Raw genomic sequence first — 12,761 nt, 5'->3', positions numbered from 1 at the left:
GGAGGAGGAGGAGGAGGAGAAGGAGGAGGAGGAGGAGGCTGAGAGGGAAGAAGAGGAGGAGGGGGAAAGGGAAAGGGAAGGAGGAGGAGGAAGAACAAAAGGGAGAGGGGATGAAGGGGAAGGAAAAAAGAAGAGGGGGAGGGGAGGATGAAAAGGAGGAGGAAGAAGAAAGGGAGGGGGAAGGGGGGGAGGAAGAAGGGAGAAAAAGAAAAGAGGGAGGGGCCAGAGGGGGAGAGAAGGAGGAAAAGGAGAAGCAGAAGCATCTACACATCCCTTTAAGGTTTGCAAAGCACTTTAATATATTATCTCATTTGATTCTCACAGTAACCCTGGGAGGTACGTGCTATTATTATCCCTGTTTTACAGGTGATAAAACTGAGTCACACAGAGGTTAAGTGACTTGTCTAACATTGATTTTTAAGGTCTCTTTTATCACTAACATTCTAGATTTTTCAGCTCTAGCCATCTATATTATCAAGATCCCTGTAGTTCTAGGTCTCTTCCAATTCAAACATTCTATTAATAATTAAATAGGTTACTAAGGGAGGCCCTAAAGAGAAGGGAGGAGGAGGGCCTGAAGAGAGTGAACACAGTGTTGGATACTTCCCCTAAAACCCTTGCTGTCTGTCCTCTGCTTAAATCTTGGTTTAATCAGTGGGGTCCAACATAAATCCTGTATTTAGCTCATAGAAAGGATTTGTAAAAGCGGACCCAGCCCAGAGAAACAGCTGTTACAAGATGGGAAACACAAATACCCACCAAGAAAGAAAGGTGGGAAAAGGGGACTGAGCCGGTAAAAATGGTGTACCTCAGCTTCCAATAAAACCTGATTTCCACACCTCTACCCTTGGCTGACCTGCTCCATGCAAATACCGGTTTAATACCTCTGCTGGTTCCTCCTTTTCCCTCCATCCCTCAACAACCTAACCATCTGAAACTAAGAGGTGGGGGTGGGGAATTAAACCCCTTATCAGCTGGGAGAAACAAATGTTCTCTGATTTAGCAGAAACAAGATCCCACTGAATAACACTCTGATACAACCTATTGCTGCACTACAGAAAAAAAAAAAACGGCTAGAGGTGGGGGTGGGGGTGCTTATTACTAACAAGTACTTACATTTCAATCACTCCTGACAGTTGACTAAGCATACTAAGTATTTTCTGCACTCTGGTTGGGAGCCCTGCTTTTTGCAATCTTACAGACTCGAAGTAAGTTAATTAAACAGGTAATTGGTACAGTGGATAGAATGTTAGAGGTGGAATCAAGATCTGAGTTCAAATTCTGTCTTAGATATCCCTGGGCAGATATCTTAGTCTCCCTGAGCTTTAGTTTCCCCATTTGTAAAATGAGGATAAGAGTAGCATTGTGAGGATCAAATTAAATAATCTATATTATAGTGTTTTGCAAACCTTAAAGCATTATATAAATAAATGTTACTATATATTTTATTATATATTTACGTTTGTATATTGTTATTAGATATTTTGGACACTAAGTGGCTATTGCCTCTACCAGCACACAGTCAGTGTAGATCCCCCTAAATGCTGATCTGTGCAGGAGTAATCTACTTTCTCCTCCTCAGTACTTCTAGAGGTAAGGTACTTAAGGGAGAGGTAGCCAGTAATTTCATCGGTATAGGTATAAGATGGGTGTGGAGGCCATATGTGGCTCTCTAGGTCCTCAAGTGCAGCCCTCTGACTGAATCCAAACTTCATAGAAAAAATCCTTTCATGGTTCTCCCTCTATCAAGTCACCTTCACTATAATTTATCATCTTAGAGAATTTCATGACACGAAATGATTTGCACAGTCACACCACGGTATGTGTCAGATGCAGGTCATTCTTTTTCAGAAACCAGCTCCTCTATTCACCAATTCTAAGGGTCAAAAATAGAGGTAAGTGGAAATGACAGCTATTGCGTGCCATCTTTTTCTTTGATTTTTTTTTGGCCACAGTTATTGTAACTGAGAGTTCAATCAGCAAACTTAAAATAAAGAAACCTATGACTGAAGGTACTTATTTCTTTAAGCGACTATTTTTAAAAATAGTAAAAATCTTTGCTCTGAAACCCTCATCCTTGCTTCAGAGGTCTTCTCATTCACTGACAACCAACCTCATTTGATAGGTTTGAGCAATTTACTTTTTAAGGGTCACCTGACTTCCTTTTTCTTTTTGAAAGCACAATAGGGTAACTCTAATGCCAGTATAATGACATTGTAAATATGCTTTCAGATAGAAAGTGGCAACGAAATCAATGAATTGAGTCTGCTCCCTCCCCTCCTTGTATAGTTCTAGAACACTAGCTCCCAGTGATAGATGGGAGAAAAGAATAAAGGGCAAAAATTGTGGATTTAGGAACTCTCTGAGGTTGGCAAACATTCTGCAGAGACCTAGGTGGGGCAGGGGAGTGCTACAGGTTGCCATCACACCCCCAGAGGATCTCGCTGCTACTGGGAGAATTGACAGGGCAATCCGTCCTATCCACTAACTCCTCTCTAGTTTGGTCTAGAATCCACTCCTCTGCTCTAGGTTTATAGAGATCCAAGTCGACTGCCAGGTACAACTGCAATGCCAGAGGGATGCCCTTTCTGTTCCAGTCTCTTGGAAGGAATGAAATGGAATGGCAGTCCAGGGTTTCTAACAGTAGATGGGGCACTGCCAAAATATGCCATTCCTTGGGCCAGAACCTCTCCCTGCCTCCCTTAATGCCTTGAATTCTTGCCCCTAATTTCAATCCCTTTTCTCCCAGCAAGCCCTATTCTACCACTGCAACTGCTATGGTGTGGGGGGAAGGACACCATCCATGTCAGCACCCTAAGTCAAAGCCCTGGTCTTCTCATGGTAGTTCAAGCTCAGCCAAGGTCTACTAAGTGGAGATGATACTTGGAACCTCAAGCCTTCCAGCTGCCTCCCCCGTTAAAAACTAACAAAGTTGACTGGGGGGACTTCAGGTGCTTCCTAATCCAACCTCCTTCCTTCCTTCTAAGTGTTTTGGAACATGTATCTTTTTACCTCCGATGAAGCGCCTTCCCCAGGAATGAGGCTAATGATCATATTTCCAGAACAGAGTAATAGAAGCTCACTGGAGGGATTATTCTGTAAAGGCTCTATCCTGCTAAATAAACAGTGTGAAGAAAAGCTTTTTCAACTAGCTCGGTCATCAGAACCTAAGTGACTTCAAAATGACATCAGCCGCCATTTTCTTTAGCTGCTCACTCTCAATTTGACCCCTTTACTGATGGCATCCATCAAGTTAACATTTTAAGAGGAAAGGTCTTGGGTGGTTTTCTTGCTGAGGCCAACATGGAGCTCCATGAAATGGGTCTTTGGCCTCAGCCTCTATTTGTGAAGGAACTGGAGCTTCCAAAACATTCGGACTACTAGCTCCTAGTACCCTAGAGTCCCACCATCTAGATTTTTGGCCAGTGTTCTGTGCCTTTGAATGTAGTTCGTGGGATGAAGACTTACCTGGCATTCATGCTACATCAGAATGTATGAACTTGTTGGGAATGTCAGGTGCTAAGAGTCAGTCACTGTCACTCTACACCTCAGTTTCCTTACCTGTAAGTTGAGGGAGTTGGCTTCCTAAGATCTCTCCCACCTTAAATTCTACAATCCCCTGTAAAACGTTATTTCCACCTCCCATAACCCTTGCCCTGTGGCCAAGACGCGTATTTACTCCAGTATTCCATGCTACTGTTAAAACACACATCCTCCTGACACCTTCTAACACAGGAATGCCTAATTTTCTGTGTCCTGGACCCCTTTCACATAAAAGACCACCAAACAGATGAAACTTAAGATCTGTTGGTCCTCACAAGGCAGAACATGAACAATGTGTGGAAATGTATAGGGAGACAAGCTTTGGCTTGGTACAAGGCAGATCTCTGGAGATGTCCCAAAGGGGAACAAAAGTTGCAAGCAGTGGAGTTTTCCAACACTTGACACTAAACCGTCAGTCATGTTGTAGCAGGCAATCTGAGACCCCTCCCAACTTGGATTTCATTCATATTTAGGGGAATTCATATCTAAAGAACAGACATGGCCACCCATGTGGGAGGTGGGCAAAAATTCTTTTGAACCCCCAAATCTGCTACTTTACCCCCCTTTTCTTCATGGTTATCCTCTGAAGTATCTAGAACTTTCCTTTTCCCCAACTATAACAAAGGACTTCTAGCATATTGATCCTACATAAAGTCACTCATTTCCCCAATCTGATTTATATAAATCTGTGGAACACCTGCATATGCTGTTATCTTTTTCAATCTGTAATATATAAATTGTTCCAGTTACAAAGCTGGATATAGACATTCATATGTCTATGCATGTGATTGTTGTATGTATATATCCGAATATATATAAGCATACATATTTATATGTATGTGTGTGGCCACAAATTTTGCTTTGCCTAGACTCAGAACAAGATAGTCACACACCCTTAATAAGGGTTTCTGCTCTCAAGAGCTATTTACATTTTAAGCCTTATGTCTAACTAAGGAATACTAGGGGTGGGGGGGAATGTAAGGAAACATTTTATGCAAGAATGCTGGGCCTATATAACCTGGGACTGGAGAACCTCTCTGATCCCCTTTTTTCCTTGTTCAATAAACTTAAGCAACACCACCACCCTTCCTTCTGTAATTCCAAAAGAGGTATTTTGTGGAACAAGAGAGAAAATGTATAGGTTACCCATAAACTGTCAATTACTATAAAGCATGAAAACTATTATTAGTAGCTCAGTATCTGTGGTCTGTTCACTCCACAAAGACCCAATGTATAAGGCAAAGATAAAGACACAAGGAACTGCAAAGTTACAAATTTATTGGTCTGGAAATAAATACAAATATCTCATTAAGAAACCTTTTTGGCAAGACTTGACACCACATTGTCCCCTCTGGTTCTCAGCCACTCCTGCCTCCCCCACCAACTCTTCTGGCAAGGACTGTGTAAAGCCCTCAAAGACAGAGGCTCCCAGCAAGTCAAATGACATCACCCCAGGCCAGTCATCCTCCCAAAGGTTGATTTGCAATTAACATCCTTCCAACAGGAAAATTCATTAATTAGCTAAAGCCACACACACACACACACACACAAAAAAAAAAAACCCCATCATAATTGGTTGCTTTAACAATGCTTTCTCCAAAAAGGTGGAGGAATGTAGAGGGTGGAAGAAAAATATAGGAGTTCCAGAATTCTTACATCTTACCAGCTCCCATTACCACCCCCCCCCCCCCCCCCAAACCCCTATGGGTTCTCTCCATCGACCACTGGACCAAAAACCCTCCCTTCGGGAAATGGTTCTAAACAAGTAACAACTTATGCCAAAGTCAAAATTCACAGCTATATTTTTTTAAAGGCCATGTCATCATTCTAAGACTTATTCTTTAGAACAGAATTGAGAGGCAAATTCATTTCAGGATTTAAGATTCCAGAGTGTTATTATTTTGGGGGGAGAGGTGGACAAGGGATGGGGATGTTGGTCTCTTTAGCCAAGTTAATGTTAGAATACAATATTCCTTTCCTTCAAGGAACTGCAGAGGGCTGCCTTCCATTCAATGTTCTGGAAAATCCGACAAGCCCTTCTCTTCCACACCCGGCCCTGTACCCCATCTTTTGGGTATGGTTAGATAACAGGCCCCAGAGAGTTTGAGTACTACTGCGACTCTCTTCTCCATTATTCACATAAATGAAATTAAAACTGTAGAATCAGTGATATTCAAGCTGGAAGGTCTTTAGTTCTGAAAGCATGGAACACTGTCAAAAGCTAGAAAATACCTTAGAACAGAGAACAACAGACTTGTTCAAGCTGGAAGGGGCTTAGAAGACGGGATATTAAAACAATGAGCAGAGCTGGAAGGTACCTTAGGGATCATTATTTCATAGATGAGGAAACTGAGGACCAGGGAGGAGAAGCTGGGTTCTCAGCCTATGGGATGAAACTCTTCCCTGTGAAATTGCCAAGGAAGGAAAATTCCTTTTAAATAAAGTAAGAATCAAAGGGGGAAAAAAAAAAAGGTTCCTCACCACGTTTTAAGGAGAGGTATGGCAAGGCTGAAATCTCACAACACATGAAATATCAGAAGCCCATCAATAAATTTCATTGTGTTTAAAGCCTCATGTTTACATTGGCTATTTTAATTGAATGTTAATGGTCAAGAAGAAGATGGGTTTTTATGCTTCAAAATTAAAAGACGTATAAATGCACAATGTAATTTTAAAGTATCTACAATTATGATAGTTTGAGTTCGCAAAAAAAAAAAAAAAAAACAACAAAAACCCACCAGCGTAAATGTGAGCTTCACCATTTCCCCTCGTTAAAAAAAAAAAGCCACCCACAATGCATTGGACGCTCCCTCCTTACATCCAAATAGTGTTGCCTGTATTACAAACTGGGTCAGTTTTTCCTTTTGCTGCAGAGAAACACAAGTTAGTAAATCGGCTGTACCGCTGACCAAAGGCCTATGTGACTTTCATTAATCAGGCCAGCCTGAGGGTTTATTTTTTTTTCAACACAAGTTTTTCTCTTCTCATATCTCTTTTGGGGGGCAAAATGCCTCTTTCAAGTCTGATGTGAGTGAGAGAAGACAGCAGCAACCAGAATTTTGTGAACAATTTAATCAAGAGACCCATCTCTGGATGCTTGCTTTGGACTGGTCCCCCTATCTTTCCACACTCCAACCCCCCCCCAACATCAAAAAGACTCTTCCTCAATTCACTCACTTTGTTCTCACCAGAGCTCACTCTTAAAAAATAAGCTTTGGATTAATACCAAGTTATGTGCAGTGTGATATAAGGGGGGTGGGACGTGGGGCGGGGGGAGGAGGGAAAGGAGGCAGCTACTTAAACAGTTCAAACCAGAGCCAGGAAAGGGAGATAATGGGCTCCCAGGGGTCCCTGTCTAACAGGAGACTTCCATGGACTTGAGCCCAGCACTGTCCCCGGTGCTCCCGGAGTTGGGAGTGATCTCGAGGCGGGTGTCTGTGTGGGAGCGGCTGCGGGTACCCTCGCTGGTGTGGGAGCGGCTGCGGGTGCCCTCACTGGTGTGGGAGCGGCTGCGGTTGCCTTCCAAGGAGGTGACACTGGAGCCAGAGGCTGTGCGGGACCTCATGAGGCGGGTCATGCTGGCAGAAGGCACTGAGAAGAGAAAATAAAGTGATGAGACATTCACAGAAGGTCCCTCTAGTCCAGCTCCCCATCTTGCAAATGAAACACCAGAGAGTCATGAAAAGAGGTAACATGGCTATTTAACTACATAGCCAGAATCCAAATCTTGACTCCCCAGGTTTATCATCTTTTCTTTCAGTCAATCTAGGTTTGAAAAGCCATACCATCACAAAGAATCTGAAGACCATAGGTCTGGAACTCAAAGGAACCTCAGAGGTCACAGAGCCCAAGACCTTAATTTTACAGATGAGAAGAAACCAGAGGCTTGGGGGAAGCTGAATTACCATTCACAATTACTGGTTAAATCTCTCTGGGAGTCAGCTTAATCTGACTACTCTAAATCCCCTTCATTTTACAGAAATCAACTCTAACATTCTGTGAGGTCCTATGTCATTTAAAAAGAAAAGAATTCCATAGTGCAAAACACCTTTAAATAATGGCATAAAATCTTTGGGACCCAGAATCACAAATTTGAAAAATTTGGACCTCCTGTAAAGTGGAAGCCATCTTGAAATGAATCTCCACAACAAAATACCAGAATGTTCAGTGTCTGCTTAAACACCTCTCAAGAAGAGACCAGATCATCTCTTAAGACTGACTCCTCCACTCCCGGACGACTCTAAAGATTAGCAAGGTTTTTCCAACATTGCTTCTACACTTTGCACCTCCCACCCCACCCTTTTCTGGTTTTCTCAAATGAAACAAGTCTAATCCCACCTCCAAGACAGAACCCTTCCAATATGTGAACAAAGCTGTAATGGTCCTCCTAAATTTTTTCTTCCCCAAGCTAAACCTACCTAGTTCTTTTCATTGAACTCATAGGATATGGACCACAATGACCTTCCACCATCCTTAATACTGTCACTTAAAAATGCTTTTCTGAAACCATGGCTCCCAGAACCTGGTGATCTCATCTGCTCCCATGGATTTAACCATCATCTCTAGGCTGATGATTCTTCAATCTAGTCTAATCCAGTCTTGACTTCTCTGCTGATCTCCAGATGACTATAAGACATCTTGAATGGAATGTTGAGTAGACAATTTAGATTAAGCAGGTCCAAAATGTTCCCTGTTAAGGACAGCAGAGTGCTCCCAAGCCCCCAGACTCAAAAGGTGGGTGTCATTCTTGTCTTCTTTCTTCTCCCATCATACCCAATCTGTTGCCAAGGCCTACTGATTTTACTTTGTGACATCTCTCACCTACATTTTCTCCTCTTTTCTGCCTCCACCCTTATCACCTCATGCCTGGACTACTGTCACAACCTGCTGATGGGTCTACCTGCCAAGTCTCTGTCCACTCCAATCCATCCATTCAGTCACTGAAGGGATTCCACTAAAGAACAAATCTGGTAATGGTCACTTCTCTAGTCTATAAAAACTCCAAGGGCTCCCTACTGCTTCCAGAAGCAAATATAGAACCCTGTTTGGTGTTCAAAGCCTGGATGAGCCACCGTTGCCATTTCCCCCTCCCTTTCTAGTCTTTTTCTCTCATATCCTCCCTCACATACTCTCTGATTCAGTGACACAAGTCTCTTTGCAATTCCCTGAACAAGACACTCTATTTCTTGGCTCTGGACAGTTTCTCTGGCTGTGTCTTAGGACTAGAATGCTCTTCCTCCAAGTGCCAGCTAAAACCTCACCTTCTACAGAAAGCCTCTTCCAATCCCTCTTAATATCTTTCCTGTTAATTATCTCCTATTTATTCTGTACACAGCGTGTTTGTGGATATTAGTTTGCCAATAACTTCTTTAGCCTGTGCACTCCTACTGTCTTCTGCCTTTCTTTATCTCCAAGGACACAGGCTCTTAACCTAGACCTTCTCTGCACCCTTCCCATCCCTCCAGGAAGTCCCTCACTGTGACTAATAGTCAAACAGCCTGGGTACATGGTAGGTGCCCAGCGTTTGATGAAGTAATAAACAAATACAATCAATCTCATGCACAGGCATTTGGCGGCACCATGCGCTGCATAACGGGGACACGTCCTGCCGTCCTTGTGGGCACACCATAGTGAGAGCGGCTGCTTAGCTCGGTGCCCTGGCCCCACCCGGCCAGAGCCCAGCCCCTTGGGATCATGTAACAAAGTATGAGTAAGTAGGGTTCCAGGGGTCTTGCCTGTCCTTTGTCTCCATCTGAAATGTGGAACCTGGACTCTGATGCTTTGTAAGTGCCTGACTCGGCTTTCCCTACTCCTCTCCAACCAAGAGTATACATATGGCGTTGTGGGGAAGGAAAAGGAAAGCCTACACTCGACACCAGTTCCAAGACAAATCAGCCCTGATTCACGCGCTGGAAGGCAAACAAATGGGAGAGACTTGATGCGTCTCTCTGGTTACCTCATTTGCAAGCAAGTGCTATTTGGGGTTTCAACACCGAGCTCAAAAGGTTCAGGGGGTGACAGGAGAGACAGAAACGCACCTCTGGGAGGTGGTACCACGGGACAAAGAGCCTGGGTCACAGAGAGGAGAATAAACAATGCATGTGCAACCTTTAGGGAATGGGGGAAGGGACACTGCACAGTGGGGATCCTCGTGTGTGTGCGTGCGCGCGCGCATGCAGCTTATAATAGGGGGCCAGGAGAAAAGGGCAGGAAGGATGACAATGGCACCTACCATGCCAGACTGTTGAGAGGACCGAGGGAACAGAACACCCTGCAGACCCTGAAGTACTATGTAAACAGCAGCTATCCATTGTCAAAGCAAACCTTAAGGCGCTACATAAATGACAGCTAGTATATACAAGGCATTCCCAAACCTTTAAGCTTATAAAGCTTAAACCAGGGTAGCTAGGTGGTGCAGTGAATAGAGCATTGGCCCTAGAGTCAGGAGAGCGTGAGTTCAAATCCAGTCTCAGACACTTAACACAAAACTAGCCATGTGACCTTGGGCAAGTCACTTAACCCCAATTGCCCTCCAAAAAGCAAATAAATAAAGTTTAAACCAGTACTTAAACTGTACTAAGACTTTTGGGACACCTGCATACATACATACACACACAGATGCATGCACACACAATCGTGTGTGATCACACATGTGCACACATACACACACATTTAAAATAATATAAGAGCATGAGTGAATATATACAAATTCCTTCCTTCCTTCATTAGATGTTTATTGGAGGCAGACAGATGGTGCAGTGGGTCAAGGAGACCCTAGTTCAAATCCACCTTCAGACTTAGCTGTGTGACCCTGGGCAAGTCACTTCACTGCTACCTGCCTCAGTCTCATCAACTGCACAAAGGGGATAACCATGACACCAACACCTCACAAGACTGTAAGGATCAAATGAAATCATGTTTGCAAAGTGCGGAGCACAGTGCCTGGCCTGTAGGGGCCTTATCGCCTCCCTTTCCCACCTTCCACGTATGGGAGGCAGTGCTAAGACAATGGCAAGAATGTCATCCTTGGGAGTCAGGTGACAGGGATTCTAATCCCAGCTCTGCCATTCAGAGTGTGTAACTCTGGGGAGAAGTCACTTGGTTTCTCTGGCCTTCATGTTTCTTGTCTGTGAGACAGGCACTGTGTTAAATGACTCCTGAAGCTTTCCTAAAGCTATGCAAAATCCTCTACAGATACAAACTATAATGCATTCTTTTCCCTCAAAGAACTTACAGGATAGATGGAATATAAGGGAGACAGAATATAAGGCAGTCTGATCTAAAGGCTCAAATATCCTCTATCCACCAAAAAAAAAAAAATCACACCTTCCCTTGATCTTCCCACTCCATCAATAAGCTCTCCTCTCTTCCCTGACAAATTCCAACAAAAGGTGTCCCAAGGACCAATTTGCTGCAATAAACAAATGCCCAAGTGGTATCTTTCCAGCATCTCAGAGGAGGAGGGGGGTTGAACTAGTTGACCTCTGGGGTCCCTTTCATCAAAAGGTTCTAGAGAATGTGGCCCATGACTGGCTGCCACTGCCACGGTCCTAAACAAAGAATGCAGGAAGTCACAGCATCTGTCTTGGGCACGAGCCCACATTTCAGAACTGGGCCATGTGTGTGTTTGTCCTGGCTGAGGAACAAACTTTAGTCTCAGCATGGGAGACAGAGTGGCAAATTCATACATTTTGCTCCTGTTTATAGTCTTACTTTAAAATCAAATAGTTGAACTAAGGCCTTCTGCCTGATTATAGGTCAGAAGTAAATAATCAGAGATTCTAATTATACAGCACTTGACAGCTTTTTTTATATTCTTTCCGGCACTTTACACCAGAGAACTAAACATTTTCATGAAGTCAGGGCTTGAAGCCAAACAGTCAGTCTGAAACACTTACCCCTGAGAGAAGAAACCCAAGCCAACATATAATTCACGAGTCTGATTCCTCCCTCCTGGAGAGGTCAGCCGGTATTTAGGCTTTTGCTGTTGTTCAATCATCAAAGATGCTGGATTGGTTTGCTATGTCCTTCTCCAGCTCATTTTACAGAGGAAGACACTGAGGCAAAGGATTAAGTGACTTGCCTAGAGTCACACACCTAGTTAAGTGTCTGAGGCTGGATTTTAACTTGGGAAGATAAGTCTTCTTTACTCTAGGTCTGACCCTCTGTGTACTATGGTGCCACCAGATAAATGGGACACAGGACAGAATGTATTAAATAGATATGGCATGGTAGTGAGATGTGTTGGAAGGACGGACTGGATGGAGAAGCAGAAAGGGTTCAAGGCCTGGTTCTCAGGCCACAGGTAAATTCACTTGACATTTTTAAACTATCCTTTCCTCAACCACAAGAGTACAGATAATATTTGTATTATCTGCTTCATAGGGTTATTGGGTTCTAGAAGCATCTTTTTTCACAAACAGCAAAAAGTGCTATAGAAATGCGAGTTTATAATCCATATCATATTGCCTCCCTTCTCAAGGAGAGGGGAGAAGAAGAGGAAGAGAATCTGGAATTCAACGTTTTAAAAATCAAATATTAAAAATTATTTACATGTAATCTGAAAAAACATTAAATACTTATTTTAAATAAAGAAATTCTGAGTTATCAGCTAAATAAAATAAATGGATGGATTGATTCACTTGGAAAGGAACATTAGGCAGGAATGATGCCCTAGGATTTGCTATCAGAAGACCTCTCTCAGCCCCTGCTGCCTGTGTAACCTTGGATGTGGAGATAATATTTCTATTTCACCCCTCACAGCACTGCTGTAAACTACAACATGCTCATATAAATGTATGCTGTTATTTGCTTAATTGTGGCCCATCTGGCCCCTAGGGACTGAGCCAATTCTATGTGGCCCACAAATAGCCTGTTTTTATATATGGGGCATTAGCATATTGTTATAACCTACTCCTAGCTCCCTAAGTCTTCTAAAGTGGGATGGAATAAAACACTGGGATTAATGAAACCAAATGACACCCCAGCAGAAAAGGAGGTACACAACTTATCTTACTCACACTGATTTTACACACAATTCTAACAGGCTTGGTTGCTCGTTTACCAGCCCACAGCAAGAAGTAATGACTGACATCCAATGAAGGGATAGGGGGAAAAATAGGCTGACTACAGGCAGAACACAGCATCTTGAGACTGTTTAGTGTAGGATCAAAGTGCCCTAACACCAGCTTAATAAGTAGACTGGAGGTACCAGAAAT

At 43.2% G+C, this 12,761-nt stretch overlaps 1 protein-coding gene across 2 annotated transcripts in view; it reads right to left on the bottom strand.

The window, feature by feature from the left end:
• Positions 1 to 4,804: 4,804 nt before the first annotated feature.
• NDRG1 (N-myc downstream regulated 1) overlaps positions 4,805 to 12,761 on the bottom strand; it is a 79,978-nt gene continuing 72,021 nt past the window's right edge. For both annotated transcript variants that reach the window (XM_069081302.1, XM_069081303.1), the window contains one exon: positions 4,805 to 7,134. In XM_069081302.1, coding sequence (XP_068937403.1) covers positions 6,899 to 7,134 — 236 coding nt within the window. In that variant the 3' untranslated portion in view covers positions 4,805 to 6,898. The remainder of the gene's footprint in view (positions 7,135 to 12,761) is intronic.

This window comes from Petaurus breviceps, unplaced genomic scaffold (genome assembly GCF_028583685.1).
Source record: "Petaurus breviceps papuanus isolate PSGF00001 unplaced genomic scaffold, PetGlider_PUasm1.0 98, whole genome shotgun sequence".
Lineage (NCBI taxonomy): Eukaryota > Metazoa > Chordata > Mammalia > Diprotodontia > Petauridae > Petaurus > Petaurus breviceps.
This window is presented reverse-complemented; position numbering and strand designations above follow the sequence as displayed.